Source organism: Cucurbitaria berberidis (assembly GCF_010015615.1).
Source record: "Cucurbitaria berberidis CBS 394.84 unplaced genomic scaffold K460scaffold_4, whole genome shotgun sequence".
Classification (NCBI taxonomy): domain Eukaryota; kingdom Fungi; phylum Ascomycota; class Dothideomycetes; order Pleosporales; family Cucurbitariaceae; genus Cucurbitaria; species Cucurbitaria berberidis.
The window spans coordinates 1,975,929-1,994,984 of NW_024468938.1; the positions used below are offsets into that span (position 1 = coordinate 1,975,929).

At 50.1% G+C, this 19,056-nt stretch overlaps 9 protein-coding genes across 9 annotated transcripts; 6 read left to right on the forward strand and 3 right to left on the reverse strand.

Annotated features, from left to right (window-relative positions):
* Positions 1-529: 529 nt before the first annotated feature.
* K460DRAFT_357075 (uncharacterized protein) lies at positions 530-2,478 on the reverse strand (the record flags this gene model as incomplete). The annotated part of the gene is made up of 3 exons (XM_040932008.1): positions 530-1,173; positions 1,221-2,323; positions 2,375-2,478. The coding sequence occupies 3 exons, from the start codon at positions 2,476-2,478 to the stop codon at positions 530-532; spliced, it is 1,851 nt and encodes a 616-aa protein (XP_040785894.1).
* Positions 2,479-2,960: 482 nt separating this feature from the next.
* K460DRAFT_341331 (N-carbamoylsarcosine amidase) lies at positions 2,961-3,820 on the forward strand. The gene is made up of 2 exons (XM_040931145.1): positions 2,961-3,520; positions 3,576-3,820. Exons 1-2 carry the CDS (start codon positions 2,990-2,992, stop codon positions 3,705-3,707), a joined length of 663 nt encoding a protein of 220 aa, XP_040785895.1. The 5' UTR covers positions 2,961-2,989; the 3' UTR covers positions 3,708-3,820.
* An 856-nt stretch (positions 3,821-4,676) lies between these two features.
* Positions 4,677-5,550, reverse strand: K460DRAFT_378500 (uncharacterized protein; the record flags this gene model as incomplete). The annotated part of the gene is made up of 2 exons (XM_040935083.1): positions 4,677-5,011; positions 5,136-5,550. The coding sequence occupies 2 exons, from the start codon at positions 5,548-5,550 to the stop codon at positions 4,677-4,679; spliced, it is 750 nt and encodes a 249-aa protein (XP_040785896.1).
* Positions 5,551-6,131: 581 nt separating this feature from the next.
* Positions 6,132-7,104, forward strand: K460DRAFT_290132 (uncharacterized protein; the record flags this gene model as incomplete). Its single annotated transcript, XM_040929177.1, has 3 exons — positions 6,132-6,372; positions 6,421-6,656; positions 6,709-7,104. 3 exons carry the CDS (start codon positions 6,132-6,134, stop codon positions 7,102-7,104), a joined length of 873 nt encoding a protein of 290 aa, XP_040785897.1.
* Positions 7,105-7,426: 322 nt separating this feature from the next.
* Positions 7,427-8,433, forward strand: K460DRAFT_143501 (uncharacterized protein). The gene is made up of 3 exons (XM_040926759.1): positions 7,427-7,722; positions 7,773-8,241; positions 8,288-8,433. The coding sequence occupies exon 2, from the start codon at positions 7,798-7,800 to the stop codon at positions 8,236-8,238; it is 441 nt and encodes a 146-aa protein (XP_040785898.1). The 5' UTR covers positions 7,427-7,722; positions 7,773-7,797; the 3' UTR covers positions 8,239-8,241; positions 8,288-8,433.
* A 703-nt stretch (positions 8,434-9,136) lies between these two features.
* K460DRAFT_341341 (uncharacterized protein) lies at positions 9,137-10,832 on the forward strand. Its single transcript, XM_040931146.1, has 5 exons — positions 9,137-9,502; positions 9,565-9,669; positions 9,734-9,964; positions 10,020-10,162; positions 10,213-10,832. The coding sequence occupies exons 1-5, from the start codon at positions 9,305-9,307 to the stop codon at positions 10,805-10,807; spliced, it is 1,272 nt and encodes a 423-aa protein (XP_040785899.1). The 5' UTR covers positions 9,137-9,304; the 3' UTR covers positions 10,808-10,832.
* Positions 10,833-12,595: 1,763 nt separating this feature from the next.
* K460DRAFT_288943 (amino acid transporter) lies at positions 12,596-14,556 on the forward strand (the record flags this gene model as incomplete). The annotated part of the gene is made up of 7 exons (XM_040929087.1): positions 12,596-12,739; positions 12,789-12,859; positions 12,909-12,932; positions 12,988-13,160; positions 13,210-13,616; positions 13,664-13,996; positions 14,050-14,556. The coding sequence occupies 7 exons, from the start codon at positions 12,596-12,598 to the stop codon at positions 14,554-14,556; spliced, it is 1,659 nt and encodes a 552-aa protein (XP_040785900.1).
* A 1,006-nt stretch (positions 14,557-15,562) lies between these two features.
* K460DRAFT_341346 (oxidoreductase-like protein) lies at positions 15,563-17,109 on the reverse strand. Its single transcript, XM_040931147.1, has 3 exons — positions 16,966-17,109; positions 16,646-16,907; positions 15,563-16,591 (listed from the first exon to the last, which is right to left on the reverse strand). Exons 1-3 carry the CDS (start codon positions 16,976-16,978, stop codon positions 15,790-15,792), a joined length of 1,077 nt encoding a protein of 358 aa, XP_040785901.1. The 5' UTR covers positions 16,979-17,109; the 3' UTR covers positions 15,563-15,789.
* A 427-nt stretch (positions 17,110-17,536) lies between these two features.
* K460DRAFT_290527 (folic acid synthesis protein-like protein) lies at positions 17,537-19,008 on the forward strand (the record flags this gene model as incomplete). The annotated part of the gene is made up of 3 exons (XM_040929206.1): positions 17,537-17,719; positions 17,766-17,974; positions 18,033-19,008. 3 exons carry the CDS (start codon positions 17,537-17,539, stop codon positions 19,006-19,008), a joined length of 1,368 nt encoding a protein of 455 aa, XP_040785902.1.
* Positions 19,009-19,056: the final 48 nt, after the last annotated feature.

Consider the following 19,056-nt stretch of genomic DNA (forward strand, 5'->3'; position numbering starts at 1 on the left):
ATGGAAGTAAATACGGGTCATGATAGGCCTTACAGATTGCTCGAGTAGGGAAAATGTAGCGAAATATGTCAAGGTCGTTGAACGGGAATGACAATTGCGAAAATAGGGATATATTTAACTGCAGCCAAATAAGTTTATCATGCTTGTCAAGACACTTTATCGGGTACCCGAAGATGATGATGTAGGCTCTTTGTATTCGCGCAGTCTGCCTCGAATGCGCCTTGTGCGTGCCTTAGCTTCGGCAGATATACTTATCGTGCAAACTCGCCTTATGCTTCCTACTCTGGTCAGTTTACAGTTAGCCAAATATGAGATTTAAGCACAATACCTTAAGGATTAAATTGCAATCATACCCAGTGGTCTGCTCCAGACGCGCCACCTCAAAGTGAGATCGAAGGATACTGTAAGTGTCGCTGCACCAGTGGAAGTGTATGAACCATCCTTCATAGTACTGGGGCTCGATGCAGGAGGCAACTCAACGTTCGTGGCCTCGAACATGACGAGGATCTAAGCTCTGCTACTGGCTTCCTTAAACAGTGCCCATCAAAAATCGCCAGTGAAACTCGTTGCTGCTCATATCGAACGAAGGACTGAGCATCCACATACTCGGAAGTTTATCCGCTCTATTGGCTAAGCAATTAGGTCTGGGTAACGGTAGGTCTTGCAACAATGACACTGTTCGTCCCGAACCCCTCGCAAGCTCGAAGGAGCTACAGATAGGGCTTCCTCGACTGGGCGTATTCCGTAGTGCTGTCTTCATGACTGCTGTAATGCGGCGAAAACGCTCAAAAATGTCCTCACTGCTCTCTTGGGTGTCGCGTGGGTGAGGCATCTGCGATGAGAGCTGATCACGAAAGTAGTCAAACGACCTGGCAATCTGCAGTTCAGTTGGGTCCCATCCTGGCATTGGGGAGGTATATAGTGCCATTTTGCTGAGATTAGTAGTTATCACGACCAGGTTGAGCCAGTCGACCAAGGACAAAAACTCGTACTGGCATGAAGGGAGCTTCGTGCTACTATCAAGAAACTGTTCAATCGAGCGAAGGTACGTTACCCGCAGTGAAAGTTGAAAGCCAGAAGCCCACGGCGTGCTTTCTCGGTCTGCAAGCTCAATGGAGGTAGTCGTCTTGTAAAGATATACTCTCGCTGCAAATTGGATCCACTGTAGCGTCCCTATATCAACGTCAGCAGGACCTCTCCCCAAGGTCGTTAACCCTTACTGAAATCGTTCGCCTGAAGCTTAGAAGTAATTCTGATGCTTTCCCATTTGTCGCTCAGTCGTTTGACTTGAGAGCGAGCGACTAGGGCCTGTTCGGTTTGATTGCGAAAGGTTTCCTCAACGTCCTCCATGAATTGACAAACGTTAAGTAAAATAGGAATAACAGCGTCTGTATTATGCTCCCAAGTCAATGCTAGCTCTGATGCATAGCTCCGAAGTGTGCTTGAATAGGACATAAACCGTGCTCTGCCTTGTTCCATCAAGGCAATGTTGCTTGCCAGGTAGTAGCATCCCAGATAGGCCCGCTTTGCTTCCCTGTCTCTTGGGTAGTCTTTCTGCAAGGGACTCGCAGTGGTCGATATGCGGTCTAAGCCTAAATCGCTTGCTAAACCTACGCACAGCTGAAGGAGCATGTGAACAGAAACAGCCTGAGCGTCCATGTAATGGTGGTGCCAAGCTATGAAGACCAAGAGCCCCTGGAGTAGATCCAAATTCTTTTCGCCATTCATTATTTTGACCATGACTACTTTTCGAAATTCGCGGCTCAGGGTCAATTGTAGGAGTACCGAGTCGTAGGATGCAACTGTCAGCACGGCAAACATTAACATCGGACGGTGCTCCAAAAGATCTCGGCAGAAGCAGTCTTTCGGCAATGCTACGAACGGGAAGTAGTCAACCATGTTCCGGTAGATATCAAGCAATATCTGCATGTGCACTAGACTAATGGATCGAATGACGGGATCTAGTCGCCCAAGGCACGCCAAAGAGTCGTTCATAGACTCCCAGAAAGGTAGAAAGCCCTCGGAAGTAGGCCCGGGAGCTGGGAGGATGAGAGTTTTGGTAACGGGCGGTGTAGAAGCTGGTCGAGGGGCAGATGCTGTCGGAGTTTGCTGAAAGGGCTCCGTACCTTGTAAGGAAAGCGTGTCTACCGAGGGCAAGGTATACTGAGGCGAAGAAGGCGTCATGGTTGTGACAATAGTAGACAGTTTGTCGAGCTTCTTATCAAGATCGCGCATTCTGTTAGGTGCCTGGCCATCGTTCCTGGATTTGGCTGGCCTTCTGCGTGCAACATGTTCAATACATTCAACGCGGGCCTTCTGACACCTAGAGCACGTGTTATCCCGGGTGGAGTGATTGTACGAGTAAAGAACATACCTTTGACAGATACCAGCAGTTCCTGATGGAACACAGCGTACTTTGTGTTTCCGGCATCTTTCGCATGCAAAAGCATTCCCAGCTCTTCCTTCTCTGGCCTCCATGGTGAGGAGGAGCTGGAGTTGGTAGGTAGGAGAGACCTAGGAAGCCTTTCGGTGTGGGGAAGTCCGATCAGACCGACAAGCTCGGGTCGATCTCAATGGTGAATGAGACCGCGAACAGGGGGAAATAGGCGCACCAAATGTCGTCACCTGGCTGGCGCACCGGCTGGGGATTCTAAGAAACGTCGCATTACTGCACGCTTCATGCGACAGCATGAAAACGGGTATTATGTGGCGGTGCCTCGAATAGATGTCCCATACCTCGGGTATATGATCGGTAGATGATCGTCCGGAGGTGGCCTTGTACGGATGCATGGAACCGACATCTCTACCTTATTCGTAGTGGCCTTCCCGACTGCTCCGACTATCGCATAGCTTCTATCCGTTGCATTTTCAACACTATGCAACTTCTTGTAGGTCGCCTTGGGTCCACACTGTCGCCGTATAGAATGTAATAGAGGCTAGTTTCCTCGCTTTTGGCTGCGACTGGCCTTTAGCTCCGAACAACGACATTATGGCTCTGACCGACCACAGCGACCACGCCAGCTATGTAGAGTCCGGCTTCGCGGGGAAGATGGGATGGGGAAGCAAACCTGCGCTGCTGCTTATCGATGTTTGCAACGCGTACTGGAGTAAAGATAGTCCGTTGGACACCAGCTCGAACCCTGCCTCTGCGGCTGCGCCTGCCTCAATTGCGAAACTCATCGCTGCCGCTCGAGAGGGAAAGGTGCCATTGATATGGACGAGGGTTGAATATACTGAGCCAGACATGTCGGACGCTGGAGTATTCTTCTGTAAAGCACCTCTACTAAAGGTCTTCCAAAAGGGCAACGAAACAGGGCTGGAAAGCTGGGTTCTAGGCTTGGAGCCCAAGGAGGGAGAACTTGTTATCTCCAAGCGCTACCCGAGCGCATTCTTTGCGACCGATCTCAACACACGACTTCAACTCAGAGGCATTGATACGCTGGTTGTATGTGGTGTCAGTACGAGCGGTTGCGTGCGTGCGAGCGCCCTCGATGCAATGTGCCTAGGGTATCGGCCAATGGTACGCAACTTGGCATGCCGTGAGTCTCATCGCACATTACTAACCGATGACCTAGGTTGTTGGCGAGGCTTGCGGTGATCGATCACCTGCTGTCCATAACGCGAATATATTTGACATGAACGCAAAGATGGCTGATGTAGTTTCAGAAAGCGAAGCGATTGGGAAGTTGAAGGCCGGATGGCTATGATCGATATAGGCATCACTGTTGAACGTGTTGAACGTGTCGAATGTAGATTCGAGCCCCGATCTTTCTATTGAACTGAAGCATAAGCTTCAGCCTATACACTACGATTACGGACCAGCAACACTTGCATCTTCTGTCTCATATGTCTCAGAATCTTTCCTTGTTAATCCTTCAACGCTGCCATCAGGTCCACTCATGCTCCGCCTATCGTTTTGGGCGTTACATCGAAGTCAACACTAGTAGCAATTCTCGCTAGGTTTTTGAACTACGCAGATATGTGCTTTGTTCACCAAACAGTGACCAAGTTTCTGGACTAACAATATGGGATCCTTACTCGTTGCATTCTAGTAGACCGACATAGAAGACACATGTTTTCCGATCTTCCAACAAATACAAGTACACAGCAATGTACTTAGTATACGCTCTGTCTGATCCATGGACCTCATCTACTTGGATTATCAACTTCCAGTCCCCATACCCGACTGAGAAAGAGAAGCTCCAGATTGTTATATTTCAATAGTATCGAATACCTGTGTACGAGCTTACTCTGTTTCGAATCTAGCCATTCACACAACCTGTAGGTAGAAGACTAGGGGTTTGATGTGTCGAAACTGGGGTTGGAGCGTGTTAAATAAAACAGTATACGGTTTAGTACTAGTTATGGCTATGAGGTTAGCAAATCTGCGTGAGAAGTGGAGGCGAAGATTCCTTCCAAATTTGGGCTGCATTTCTAATGATACTGAAAGTACTGTTTAGAATAGATTCGAGCAGATGTGAAGATCTTGAGTAGAATTAGGGACCCTCGATCTGCAAGTATATGAGCATGCGAACAACTTCAATTCCAAGACTGAGGCATGTATGTGAATATAAGAGTAATGCTAGAGACAAGTGGTGTCGAGAGAGATGGTTGGGCGACGAGGACGATGGCTTCCCTCGCACATACGGCCCTTCTATTCGACATCCGAGCATTGCCTACTTCTCCGAACCTAGTTCCCATGGTAATTTCACTTCGCCCCAATCGCCTCCCCCGCGTCCTTGCTTCGGTCTCCACATTGCAAATATCGGCGGCGGAGTCATCTCGTGCGCACACTTGCGCCATTCATCAGTTGCGTCCGGCCTTTCGTTGTCGAAGGCAATCTTTAGAAGGGCCTGAAACTTGAATCGTTCGTAGAGCGACTTGCCCATCGAAGACGCCTCCAACCAGCATTCTAGGTCAAGTTCGTCGGCGCGTAGAATACCAACATTCATGAGGAGTGAGCCGATGCCGCGGAGACGATGAGAAGGATGTACCGCCATCCAATTGAGAGCTATCACGATGTGAGTAACATAAACAACATGACGGAAAACGTCTCTAAAATGTGAGACTGACTGTGAGGAGAAAAGGTGCTTTCAGGATGCAAGTCTGAAGAAGAGTCACTGTGCTAGACGTACCACAATGAGGCCGCGTCATCCAGCTCGCCCGCGGCTTATATACCTGGTTCAAGATGGATTCGCAAAATCTCTGACATTCACCTTCCGGCCACCACGGTGCTGTCAACTTCGGCGTGCCTGCAGCGAATGGGTTTGATCTAGAGAATACCCACTGCGCACAGCCAACTGACTTTCCCGTAACTGTATCGAATACGTAGAACCAGTGACTTGAATCGTCGGCCTGATGCTGGACCCAGAATCTTTCCTTCGACTCTGCAATAGCAGCTTCTCGATGTGCAGTCGTGAAGCCTAGTATAGGGAAGAACAATTGCACAAATGGCTCATAAGGGGTGTAGTTCGCTGCCCATATAACATCCATGATATCATCCAACTCTTTTCGTGTCTCCGCCTCTCGCACCGAATACCGTTCACTCATGGTTGATAGAGGTTGCTCGATTGAACCCATGGCGACATCGGACAGGTAAAGAAGTCGTTGAGATTGTGACCTCGCCGCCTTCGCGCATGAATAGCGAAGTCGGAGATATACCTGTCATCTAGGATTGGATATTGTTGATTGCCGTGTTTGGGTCGACACTCCTAATAAGGCAGGTACCATTCGGTGGCCTAGCGCCTTGGCGAGCAGAGCAAGTACCCCCAGCACTCTTCAGCACACCATGTCCAATACCCCTCCTCTTCCCAATAGCCCGGTCGCACATGTATCACCATCATTGCCTTCGATTGTTCATGACCTCCCTTGCTTGCGCGGAACTCGGAAAGTCTGCCAGCGCGGCGGCGATGATGTTGAACCGAGGCAGGCACGGTTCGTTGCGTCACATTCATCACTGGCCCGAGCTCGGCGCGCACTGCTGGGGCTATTTTCGTCGTGGTCAGTTTGTGGCGAACGGCTGAAATGGTTGACAGCTGGACTTTGGTTACACAAGATGCGAATCCTTCATCTAGTAAGGCCACGGAACTTCTTCGTCCTGCATCTGTTATGTGAAAGCGTTCACACACAAAATGGAACGGCCTCCAGCGTATCAACCAGTATGTCGAGAGGATGAGGATGAGTCATTAGCACAATTAGAAGAGAAGGACGGTATCGCATGGAACGCGAACAGTACCGAGATTATTCCTACGAATACTCGCAGTTTTGTCGTCTTTCTGTCAATCATGCTGCTGTCGCTCTCGGCGAATGTATTGTTGGTAATGGACAATGGGAAGCTGCGCATCTCGCGCGATACTGGGAAGACGGCGTATAGTGAGTCAAAGTCCTTATCAAACACGATGATTGCTCATGATAATCTAGCTGGTCTCACTTTCGATACTCCTCTTCCTTACCACGCTATGTCGGAATATTGGAATCCAAACATTAGCGACAGCGACATGGAAGCAGCATGGGACGCTATAGATACCAACGCTATGGCGGTTTCCCTTCATGACGACTACGCGAATAGCGTTGGCCTTCCTCCCTCCACACCGTTCCCGTGGGATACTGAGCGTAGTATCTACTATGTAAAGGGTATTCACGATTTACACTGCTTGGTATGCGCTCTTCTCAACACATTGAACCCTCTGGCTGATCATTTGATTCAAGAAACTCATCCGAAAAGCCATTGTCTCAAAACATAATGGCAATGACCAGGCTTTCAATCTCCACCACATTTACCACTGTCTAGATGGCATCCGACAAGACATCATGTGTGCCGCGGATGACACGCCCATGCCGGCCCCTGTAGCGCATCATGTTGGCGAGGGTCAAATTCGACAATGTCGAGACTGGAACAAGCTCATAGCGTGGGCCAGACGTCCTGACCAACATGCTTGCTATGACTTCGACGATTACCGTGAAGCTACAAACACCCTCGAACTTTTTGCATTCTGTCCTCCAGAATCCCCCTACCGTCCATTTCAGCAAGCTTACTTCGAGTTCCATGGGCATAAAGACCCATACGAGCCGAAAGAAACCAGAGAGCAAGTTGTGATCTTCTAGACTATTGTTAATATACGCACACACATTGATCAGATAGCTAAGGCATGTTTGGAGAGCTATTACGATTATTTTGCTCCAATGAGACGTTTTACTACGGTGACTTTTCGACCTTTCCTGACGATTTCAACCGTACATTCCTCGAGCAATCAATACGTCCGTCCGTCGGTTATGCAACCTGAACCGAGCGAAGGCTACACCACAGGTCATGGCGGCCGCATAGCCGCTTAGTACCAGGATTCGTCAGACACAGATCAAGAATCTATCGCCGACTACGAAAAGTAATTGCTATTTCCGCTAGATGATCAGATGACAGCGCCATGATCGTGTCAAATTATTCGCCTTCAAGGCCACCTGGAATCTATCGCACCCCTGACGCCTGTCATCCGGGCCCGACTCTGTGTCACGCTCATTCCGGAGAGGGCGATAATAAACCTGACTACAAGTGACAATATGCACCTCCGAAACGTCGATGGGCTCATGATCGTTTAGGAGAATTGGCTGTTCCGAAGATGCTACCCTGAGGTCGTAGGTCGCAGAGACCTACATATATCATATCAGCCGGCGACAGTTACTTTGAGAGAATTCAAAGACACACTCGTTAGGCACTTCCACATCAAGGTATTTATTCGGTGACATGATGAACAGAAAGGTCACTGACATCGATACAGCGCACTTAATTCAATCTCGTTCAACATGCGCTCCGCTTTCACACTACTCCCGCTACTCGCTTTTGCGGCAAACATTATCGCAGCCCCGACGCCACTGCGTCAAGTTGCTAGAGCAGTTCCAGACATCAAGTCTGTGATCCGCAATCCAGCACCCATCGACGAAACGCTCCTGGTCTCGTTAAATGGCCACCCAATTGTTGACGTGGATCTTTCGAGCGTTCCGAATCCGAAAGACGTTCTCATCGGCAGAGCTGCTCCCGCCATCGACAGAACGATTGTGAACCCTATCGACGTTGTTGGAAGGTCTGCTCCCGCCATTGACAGAACGATTGTGAACCCTATCGACGTTGTTGGAAGGTCTGCTCCCTCCATTGACAGAACGATTGTGAATCCTATCGACGTTGTTGGAAGGGCTGCTCCCGCCATCGACATAACGGTTCTAGATCCCGTCGATATCGTCAATTGAGCTGTACGTGTAGAATGGACTTTTATTGGACTATTCTGACGCCGCGTAGCATCCCTAATCGCGAAGATGATGGGGCACAAAGCCACCGAGAGTTACTTGATGCGCGGACTGGCCGATTGGATTTCATCATAGCAACGTAGCAAAATACACAAAATGTCATCTTTCATCTCTTCGCGATATGCTATGTATGCTGTTCCCTCCTGAAGGCACAGTTCTGAGCGACATCCGCCTTAGCGGGATTTACAACGACCTCTGTGCTACCACCCGTAGGTGAAAACCGTCATCTGACGGTTGTACGCGAAGGCTTTCCGATAAACTCGTGTTCAAATCGGGCGTGGCCTAGTATGTGTGCTGGCAATTGTTTCACGGCGCGAGTGGATACTTGTCCTCCAATTTCTCTGGACTGCTGCTGTGACACGATGCCAAGCTCGGTGTGCTACATGGTCCCACCAATCTTGCCATATCCTTGGGTCAGGCTAGCAAGCGACCGCGAAATGGTGATCAGTCTCAGCTGGTAAAGATCATCAGGACTGTGAAATGAGTTCTGCAATGCTAGCTCAGTCGTGGATCTGTCACTGCCAGCGTATCTGAGGTTACGACTGGTCGGGCCTGCATTACAAGAATTTCCGAACCCGGTATCTCGCCCGTGGATCTACATCGGTCGGACGTCCTTGCATACTCGCGTAGTCTCCCTTCTCATACATTGCGCAACCACGCACGACGGCTGTCCCGTGTTCCGAAATCGCCAAACCTTTCCCCTCATCCTGTGATATGCCTGGGCCCAGTCTCGCCGTTTGGATGTCTTGCCCGCATCAAACAAGGGCGGATAGGGACATTGCTCTTATTGATGTTCCCCAAGTCGAGCTGTGCCGGCGGAACCTTACATTTCTGCGCGCCATGCGCCTTCAGCTGGCTGCCGACGCCCGTGTCCATACATACCGTTGTTTGCACTGGTCATTGCGGCTTTTTTCTATTTTGGAAAGCCGTTGTTCGTTTGGTTTGAATCTTTGTTGACTGCTGCGCCCGATTGAACGTTTTGAAGTGATTCACACACACGGACGATGCAATGACGGCGGTTTTTGGTACTTCCCACCGTCCCATTCCACGACAGCCGGGTTCCAGTGAGAATGTTGGGCCATATGTCGATGTTGTTACTTGGATACTCTTGATTACCTCCGCGCTGGCGGTTCTTACTAGGCTGATTACGAAGCGCGCACTGAGGAGAAGCATCGATGTTGATGATGCTTTTGTTATTGCGGCTCTGGTAAGTCTAGTGTTCCGCTTGGCACGTTCATGTTTCTTTTTACTGACGGTACTAACTTGTAGATTGTGAGCATCGGCTCTGGCATATCCGTCAGCGTGCAGACAGCAAATGGGCTGGGCCGGGACATCTCATCATTGGCGGACAACCAGATCGTGGCGTACCAAAAGGTATACTCGCGGCCCTGAGCTCAATATTCTTACTTGGTGTTCATGCTGATTGACTGTTATGTAGAGTGAATATGCAAACAAGTTGCTTTACATTGCCACCTTGGCTTTCGCGAAGCTGTCTATCATCTCGCTGCTCATGATTCTCACGGCGTCAGACCTGCATCGCAATCTGGGCATAATCTTGACAGTATTTATCGCGCTATGGGGCATCGTATCGGAGTTCGTTACTGCTTTCCAGTGCGGTACTGTCGAGCCATGGCGCTTCTTTGGCCCAGAGGTTCACTGCCTTGACTTGGTACGTCGCTTCGTACTTCAGGTGCTTGAGATACATTGCTGACTCGCTCTTGAAGACTTCATTTTGGCGCGGCATGGGCATCATCAACATGATCACTGACCTGGCACTAATACTGTTCCCCCTGCATGTTATTGTCACGCTACAAATGAGCATGAGCAAGAAGATTACTATTCTGACCTTTTTTGGCGCACGGTCAATGTATGCTGATCCAAGATTCCCATTCGTAGGCGAAATCTGACAAGTTACAGAGACATCATTGCAACCGCTGTTCAAATGGCATACCTATATGGCTTTTCTTCTCCCAATCCAACTCGAGACCTCTGGAAGTGGACAGTTGTCACCCAGATCATCGAGTGTATCACCATCCTCACATCATGCGTTCCTTATCTCAGACCACTCCTTGAGTCTTTGCCTTCAGGCATGTACGGCTCCGATGAGCTCCGCCGCCGCGGCACACCATCCGAGCTGGGCTACTCGCGCAGCAAAAGCGGCTCTTATCAACTCAGCAGCAACGGGTCCAAAATCGAAGGAGGGACAAGGCATAGCAGGAAGAGCCAGACGGAAGGTGGCATCAAGCGGTTTCTACCGATGCTCTCGCAAGAAAAGACGACGCATTCGAACTCTGCATCCGGGCTTCCTGGGGGTCCGAGGCGTCCAGATGGAGAGATTGACGTGGAGATTACGGCAATGAACCACCGCCTTGGTGACGACAAAAAGTGGGAGACTGAAAGTACGGGAAGTCACTCGAAGATCTTGAAGACGACTGTTATGAGTACGGAGTGGGAGGAGGCTCAGCGAAGGAGTAGAGATGCTTCGAGTGACGACATTGAAGTCGTGAAGTGAGCAAGTCGTACTCCGATGAAAGGGCAGCATTGTGCTCTGGTAGCACTACTATCCTGTGTAGTTTAAATTAACATATATTGTACTCATATGCTACTTCTCGTCGTCCTGAACGCGACTAGCAAAATTGTGATCTGCCATATCAATAGTAGTAGAAATGCTAGAAATGCAATACAAGGCTAACATCATTGGTTGAGAGCTCGTGGTCTGAATAGAACACGATCCACTGTTCTAAAGACAACGACCTCACATTTCTGTGATATTCCAGCAAGGGATCTTGAGCTGCGAGCTACTTCTTTCAGCTAGAAAGTAAGAGGCAAGAGCTCGAGACGATTGACTATCCCAGGATGGCTACCTCGAGCTACGACGACCCAGACTCGAAGCTTGTAGAACAGAACGACGCTTGCTCCGGTCAACAAATCTTGTGCACCTCCCTAGAAGGATGGGGCATGTCGAGTCGAGCGGACTGCAAGGCATTGCATCCCCGCACGTCGTAGGCTGCAAACGTCATAGTCCAAGTAACCGACGGGCTGAGATGTGCGGCGCGCGTCTATACTCGTGCAGATTGCCAATAGGATTATGGTGCTCAAGATTGACGACTGAGACGTGCAGGTGGCGGACGTGGATGGAAAGTCAAAAGGGGTAAGACTCCAGAAAGGGCTAGCATGTCCTAGCAGCCCACTCTGTACCTACAGAGAGGTCCATCTCGTACCCTTACAGTTACAGGTTTCAAACACATACATGTCTGTAACTGAGCGTGATTATTAGCATTGCGGTGGTGTCGATAACCGTTGAACCGTATGCGTGGTTGAGGGGAAGCAATTCCACGTGGGCTGCTGACAAACCTGTGTGTTACAACATCGGACGACCCACCACCCCTTCATTATTCCTCCCAACCACCCTTTCTTTTGAGGCCCTGTCCTCATCTTGTACTACAAACAATCTGCAATGGGGTCTCTGCTTCTGTTGACATGGGTATGACAGCCGTTTTTGTTCCCACTACAGTCGTGCTCTTCTTTCAATCAGCATGCCGCCTGTTCAACTACGCTATTCATTCGTCGTATTTCGTGCGACACTCCACTGATTAGGGAAACCCTGAGCCCCCTTTTCATGATTCTAGCCGTTCCGAGGAGCGGCATACTTAGCTTTCATTCGCACAGGATCCTAAGCAGCCCTGAACCAGGCAAACGGATGCCGCAACGCCCAAGTGCAGATTGCATCCGGGACTTCAAGCATGGTCCATGCTGTTCAGACATACACGCGAACATGACCGAGAAATTGTCTGGTTCGCGTCTGCCACCTGGAAGACATGCGAGCAAGGGATCCGCGCCGATGCATGCCACCGCTTTTTGCAGCGTTCGCCAGCCTAATCGTGCGACCCAACCACCAATCAGTGCTGTTCTTGTGTAGCTCTCCCTGAGACTAGGATGCGGTGCGATATGTCGAGAAGATGCCGCCGCCACTGCAGAAGCCTACCATTGCCTTGGCTGTACGGAGCGCGGTCTTAGCGTCCAGCTTTCCCATCGCTTCATTGCAGTGCCGAGCGCCGCCGTCTGGTTTTCATTTACTACCGTCTTTGCCGGCGCACATGGCTCACGTTACCTCTGGAAGGATAAATATCAAGATTGGCTTGCATTGCATGTGTCCTGTATCACGATCTCTCCTCCACGTATCGTCTTCTCTGTTTCAATCCGCTGGCTTGCTGTTCGGACCCTCGTTTCTGCCACCAAGCTATCACCGTTCACTCCGGCAACCAGCTTATACAAATTGAGGAGCTCGGAGTGAATAGCTATGGAGAAGCGTATTGACCTGCAGACGTTCGAGGATGATGTTTTTCGGACCAGGGCCAAAGGGTCAATATCGGAGACCAAGGGTCAGGATTTCGATCGCGATAGATATGAGTTGGCCAGAGTAGGAAAGCAACAGGTGTTGAAGGTTTGCTTCTCTCTCATGACGATGTAGTGCCTAGAGTTGATCGATTCAGCGTCGCTTCGGTCTTGTGAGCATGACCGGCCTCTCATGTGGTCTGATGTGCACTTGGGAGAGTTTGCTAGTGTAAGTCTGATTCCCATAGCCAAAGTGCTCTGCTAAAACTCGTACACAGCATCTTCTCAATTGGCTTCACGAAGTAAGTGTAAAGATTGTGATGGTTGCATGAGAGCGCGATTTGACTTACATCTCAGTGGCGGGCCCGCTGGTCTCATATACGGCTTCATTATCATCTGGCTCGGCAACTTCTCGGTCTTCATCTGCATCGGCGAGCTGGCGAGCGCTGTCCCGACTGCAGGAGGTCAATACCACTGGGTCTCCCTCCTTGCCCCTCGATCCAATAAGAAATTCTTCAGCTACGTTACCGGTATGTTGGATTTGCCATATACCATCGAGCTTTCAGCTGATTTTTCTAGGTTGGCTCACGGTCATTGGTTGGATTGCCGCCCTGACTTCCGTGTGCTTTTTCGTTGCCGACTTGATTCTGCAGCTAGTCAGTCTAAACGATTTCGGCGGGGGCTTCGTACGAGAAGGGTGGCATGGAACACTTCTCCTGTGGGCAATATTACTGCTTTGTGTTTTCATCAACGTCTTTGTCAGCGGCGCACTGCCAGCGATCGAGGTAGTGGTGTTGATTGTTCATGTCCTCGGCTTTTTCGGGATTCTAGTTCCCCTGGTCTACTTGACATCAACCCACAACTCGGCTAAGCAAATCTTCACGACTTTTCACAACACTGGGAATTGGAGCACTCAGGCTTTGGCCTTTTTCGTTGGCTTGCAAGGCAATGCGTTAGCATTCGTTGGAACGGATTCGGTCGTTCATGTAAGTCCCGCAATTCAGCGAGCCATATTCATACTAACCTTTTGCAGATGTCTGAAGAGGTCAGGAACGCCAGCACCGATGTTCCGCGCTCCATGCTCTTCAGTCTTGTCATCAACGGCTCATTGGCACTGGGAATGCTTTTCGCCGTCCTCTTCAGCGCCGAAGACATTCAAGGGCTGCTCGATGAAGACGCGCCAACCTCACCTTTCATTCGAATCTTTCGTCATGCTGTTGGCTCTGAGGCTGGTGCAACCGTCATGGTCAGCATCATCATTCTTCTAGAATTCTGCAGTGCCATGGGCTGTTTAGCTGCAGCCTCCCGAATGACTTGGTCCTTCGCTCGTGATCGAGGGCTTCCGTTCTCGCGCGCTCTCAGTATGGTAAGTAGTAGTAGCGAACAACCTAGAACTAATAACTGACTTATGCAACACAGATCGACAAGCGTTCTACCATTCCAGTGGTTGCTATCATCGTGGTTACAGTGTTTTCAGCCCTACTTGCCCTAATCAATATCGGAAACAATGCCGCTTTCAACGGGACAATATCCTTGGTGTTGGAGGGCTTCTACCTTTCTTACCTTCTGGCTCTCGGTCTCTTACTTTGGAGGCGGCTACGTGGCGACTTAGACAATCCCGACTCATCCCTGACGATCTTCAATTCGGGGCACGTTGACGAAGCCTACGATCGTAGTCTGACCTGGGGGCCATGGCGCTTGAAAGGCGCGCTTGGCGTTGCCAACAATGTCGTCGCAATCTGTTACCTACTGTTGATCATCTTCTTCAGCTTCTGGCCGAACACAGTAAATCCAGACCTAATGCACATGAACTGGGCCGGTGTGGTAACGGGGTCAGTTGCATTGTTCAGCGTGGCCTACTATCTCCTCTTCGCAAACAAGTCGTACACTGGACCGATCGTCGAGGTGGACCCGCACGTTCTATAATATGCGACAGTTGAGATAAGGAGCTAGAAAGACGTTGAAAAGGATCAAAACGGGAGGAGGACTGCGTTTACTTCATGCTCGCTTTGGAGTGTACTTTGGATGGATTGTTTGTTACAATGTAGGTCGTGGATATGGGTGGTACATTTGCTTTCACGCGAAGTATAGATTGAGTATTTGTTTGACAGTATGACTTACGAAATCATGATTCAGCTTAGAACACGTCCGACCAATTTCTATGGGGCGTTATCTCGCAATGTTTTTGCTCTTCCGACATCACTCAATAATCTTACCCTCTGAGATATCGATCGGGCAAGTACAACTTTCAGTTCACCATGGCTACAGGAGGCTCATCAAAAGAAAACTGTTGGTGACCATATCCGCTTAACTCAAGCTGAAGCTCGCGATCCTTCCGCCGCAGCACACTAACTTTCCAACACGAACTTCGTTACGAACATTGACATCAAAGTCTTCGACCGCAGCCTAATCTGACTTTCCTCAGCATTCGGACTGGGGAGGGCTCTGACATCGCGAATCCGAAAAAGGCTTACTGTCCACTGGCCTGCTGGCAATGGACAGTGTAAGTCAGACGTCAGTGGGTTGTATCTAGATTGGTAGAAGAGATTGTATGTCGCGAACAGAGGCAGTGTGTGGGTATAGGAACGCGATTTGATTATTTGCCCTCGCGTTTGAAGGACCTTTTGGTGTCTTGTGTGGTTTGCGTTTGCAAGTACTCAAACCTTGACACTCTTTCCAAGGAATAGATCTATGATAGCTCTTCCGCATAGCAGACACTACTCCTTGCAACACACATAAGTTGGTATCACGAGCTTAAGATTACTGCATCATAAGACAGGTGAGAGATCATGAATAGGACGGTTTTTAGCGCTCCTTCAGCGCACATAGAGAGGGGGGCTCATGATATGTGGATCGGACTGAGCGTGACATAGCGACTGGTAGACAAGTGGATCACGGTCGGGTATTTTGTGTTTACTCATCAATAAGTAATCAGCTACATCCCAAAACTACCGTCTTCCCCGCACATGGTGGCCCACGCCAACGCTTTCATACGAATCCTTTATCGACTCCTGCAATCAGATCGAGTCAAAAAGTTCATATACTATATGGTCGAAAAGCGACAGCGTTTTTAAAGGAAACAAGTGAACTTTAATTCTCGACAATTAGATCGAGCAAACAGCTCGCTGAACGCTTCATTGGCTAAATTCCTACTTGTACTCATAGCTTAGACTTCGATACGATAAACGAGTTACCAGTCTGTAGCCACTTCACAGCGTCACCCACAATCTCGTCAACAATTCCCCTTGCGCTCTTCTTCTCAGTCACAGCAGCGGCGACCTTACCCATCAAGAACGGCCGGGCGTTGTCCATAGTCTCATCATCAAGATCATCGCCCAACTTCTCAAGGTCATACTCGACAGGTAGTATACCCTTGCTAGTGAGCTCCTTGATCTCGGCTTGCCTGTTCTCTTCCCAATTCTGAACATAGGGATTATTGCGGATACGCAGTGGCCGGCCTGTGAAAATGATGGTTCGGACGTTGTCATCCCAGCCGGCTGTCCGAACGGCCTCTTGATGGGCCTTTGGCGCACCAGCCTCTTCGGAGAGAATGAAACGTGTTCCTACCCAGACACCAGTGGCACCAAAAGTAAGCATAGCAGCGAGCGACTGGCCGTTGTACATGCCACCGGCGGCTACAATCTGCACCTGCTCACCGGTCATAGGCGATTTGTAACCCTCGACCATCTTGACAGCCGTAGGGATGAAGACAGATGTGGGAACGTCTCCAGTATGGCCTCCACCCTCGCCTCCTTGTGCGCAGATGATGTCGACGCCGATATCGAGGCACTTCTTGATGTGCTTGGGGTGACCGATCATGTTCATGTATAGCACACCGGCCTTGTGAAGCTTCTCGACGACGGCTTTGGGAGGGACACCGACGGCAGAGACGAATAGCCTAGCCCCTGAGTCGATGATGATGTCGACTAGCTCGTTCAGCTTGCCCTTGGTGTAATCGTAGCTGTACGTAGGTTAGCCATGTCTAATTCTCAGAAGAACAACAGGGACAACTCACTTTGTCTTGCGTGCGCTACCACCAACCTGAGGAAGCAACAGATCAATGCCGAACGGTGCATTCTTGTCATTAAGGTATCCTTTCAACTCAGCGATCTGCTCGCGGAGCATATCTGGTGTGTATCCGACGCCACCGATGACACCGAGACCTCCTGCATTTGTGACGGCAGCAGCGAGCTTAGGACCGGCAGCCACGTTCATGCCCGCAAGCAGGACGGGGTGCTGGATCTTCAGCAGGTCGGTAAGCTTTGTGCGGATTTGCTCTGTCGTCTGTCAGCTGCAATGAACATGTGAGTTGAGTGGGTGCGAAAGGTGACGTACGTGGAGAGGCCATCGTGAAGGTAGTGTGGTTCTCGATTTGTGACTGTGATGAAGATGCCCCAAGGGAAGAGTGAGTGTAGCTAAAAACAGAAGAGGAGGTGTAGGAACTTATGGGGCGAGGAGTCCTTTAAGGTTCTTCTACTCTCCAGCGCAGTGAGCCGAGCCGAGGCACAACGTGGAACTAGAAGGCGGAGCAACAGTGACGCCCTAACCTCATATGTACTAGACTAATCCGGGGAGGGCGCTAAGGCCGCTCCTGCGCGAACTTTGCGCCGCCTGCTCCGACTCATCACATGCAAATCTAACCACTTGCGAAAAGAGGTCGACTGCGATGTCGAGTTTTATGAGCGGACTGAGGACGGCGATATCGAAACCACCGCAGCAGACCGCGAAGGCCTTCATCATATCGTATCAAACATTACCGCGCAGCCACCAGCTCATCTCGACATGCACCCAACGCCGGGCCATTCAATCTTCGAGCAAACATAGTGTGAATTTGCGTCACGAGTTTCGGAGCCCGAAGAGAAGCTTCCAAAAGCAGAGCCACCGTTTTCGTCATGGGTCTGCTCACATGGCACATCGGGCGGTTATTGCCCTAGGGAGCAACATGGGTGACAGAGTAGCCATGATTGAACAGGCTTGTAAAGAGATGGAATCCACTGGTAGGATCAAGATCAAGCGAACGAGCAGCCTGTGGGAGACTAAGGCGATGTACGTCCTTGATCAAGACATGTTCGTCAATGGTGCTTGTGAGGTAAGCTTTGTGTGTATTCACTGACTTGATGTTCTGACATGCGTAGATAGAAACCTCATTGTCGCCAATTGAACTCTTAGATGAGCTTCAAGCCATCGAAAATAGGATGGGTCGAGTGAAGGTCATTGACAAAGGCCCAAGGAACATCGATCTGGATATCTCGCTTTATGGCAATCTGACATTCTCGAATGAGAGATTACAAATACCTCACTTACTGATGCTCGAAAGAGAATTTGTGCTTCGTCCGCTTTGCGAGTATGTACTTTTTGTTTCACTTAAACTCTTCTGAAAACGAAATACTAACAGCGTACAGGATTATACCGGAGGAGGTTCAAGGAAATCTACCCATCAAAGGAACGCTCCAGCAACACCTCGCACGACTACCGCCGTCAGATGTGCCGCTCTCGCCAATGACGCCCCTCGCGCCTGGCTCTCTTCACATTTCTGCTTTCCACTCACAGCGCGACACACGGATAATGTCTATCCTGAATGTCACCCCAGACTCTTTCTCTGACGGTGGTAAGAACTATAACATCGAGGAAGCTACACTAGCCGCCACAATCAAGTCCCACGTCGCAGCCGGAGCAACCGTCATCGACGTTGGTGGGCAATCTACTAGACCCGGCTCTGTGCAAGTATCCTTCAAGGAAGAACTGTCCCGCATACTGCCTGCCGTAACACTCATTCGCTCCCTCCCCGAAGCCAAGAACATGGCAATCAGTGTGGACACATACCGTGCCAACGTCGCCGAGGCAGCTATAAAGGCTGGTGCAGACATCATCAACGATGTTAGCGCAGGCTTGCTGGACGAGGCCATGCTGCCTACTGTCGCAAGATTAGGCTGTACCATATGCCTCATGCACATGCGTGGCACGCCAGAGACCATGAGCAACCTAGCATCCTATCCCGACGGCGTTGTTGAGACTGTAGGAAGGGAACTCCTTGAGCGCGTCCGCGCAGCAGAAGAAGCGGGCATTCGGCGCTGGCGCATTATTTTAGATCCTGGAATCGGCTTTGCAAAGACACAAGAACACAATCTCGAACTACTACGGCGACAGGGTGAATTGAGGAATTATCCTGGTCTTGAAGGTTTACCGTGGCTTGTGGGGACGAGTCGAAAGGCATTTGTTGGGAAGATTACGTGTGTGAAAGAAGCGAAGGATAGGGTTTGGGGAACTACGGCTGCAGTCACAGCCGCGATACAGGGTGGTGCGGACATTGTGAGGGTGCATGATGTGCAAGAAATGGTCCAGGTTGCTAAGATGGCAGATGCGATCTGGCGCGTGTAAGCATGATCGTTGCGGTGTATCCCTAAACGATCTTGACGACTTGAACAG

What these genes read in the sequence shown, in the direction of transcription:
- K460DRAFT_341346 (XM_040931147.1), bottom strand. An exon ending in GGTAGCGCACGCAAGACAAA is followed by an intron (nt 16,592 to 16,645) that starts GTGAGTTGTCCC and finishes ACCTACGTACAG; the next exon opens with CTACGATTACACCAAGGGCA.
- K460DRAFT_341331 (XM_040931145.1), top strand. Translation starts at nt 2,990, where the DNA reads ATGGCTCTGACCGACCACAGCGACCACGCCAGCTATGTAGAGTCCGGC. An exon ending in GCCTAGGGTATCGGCCAATG is followed by an intron (nt 3,521 to 3,575) that starts GTACGCAACTTG and finishes CCGATGACCTAG; the next exon opens with GTTGTTGGCGAGGCTTGCGG.
- K460DRAFT_341341 (XM_040931146.1), top strand. Translation starts at nt 9,305, where the DNA reads ATGACGGCGGTTTTTGGTACTTCCCACCGTCCCATTCCACGACAGCCG. An exon ending in CTTTTGTTATTGCGGCTCTG is followed by an intron (nt 9,503 to 9,564) that starts GTAAGTCTAGTG and finishes ACTAACTTGTAG; the next exon opens with ATTGTGAGCATCGGCTCTGG. An exon ending in AGGTTCACTGCCTTGACTTG is followed by an intron (nt 9,965 to 10,019) that starts GTACGTCGCTTC and finishes TCGCTCTTGAAG; the next exon opens with ACTTCATTTTGGCGCGGCAT.
- K460DRAFT_143501 (XM_040926759.1), top strand. Translation starts at nt 7,798, where the DNA reads ATGCGCTCCGCTTTCACACTACTCCCGCTACTCGCTTTTGCGGCAAAC.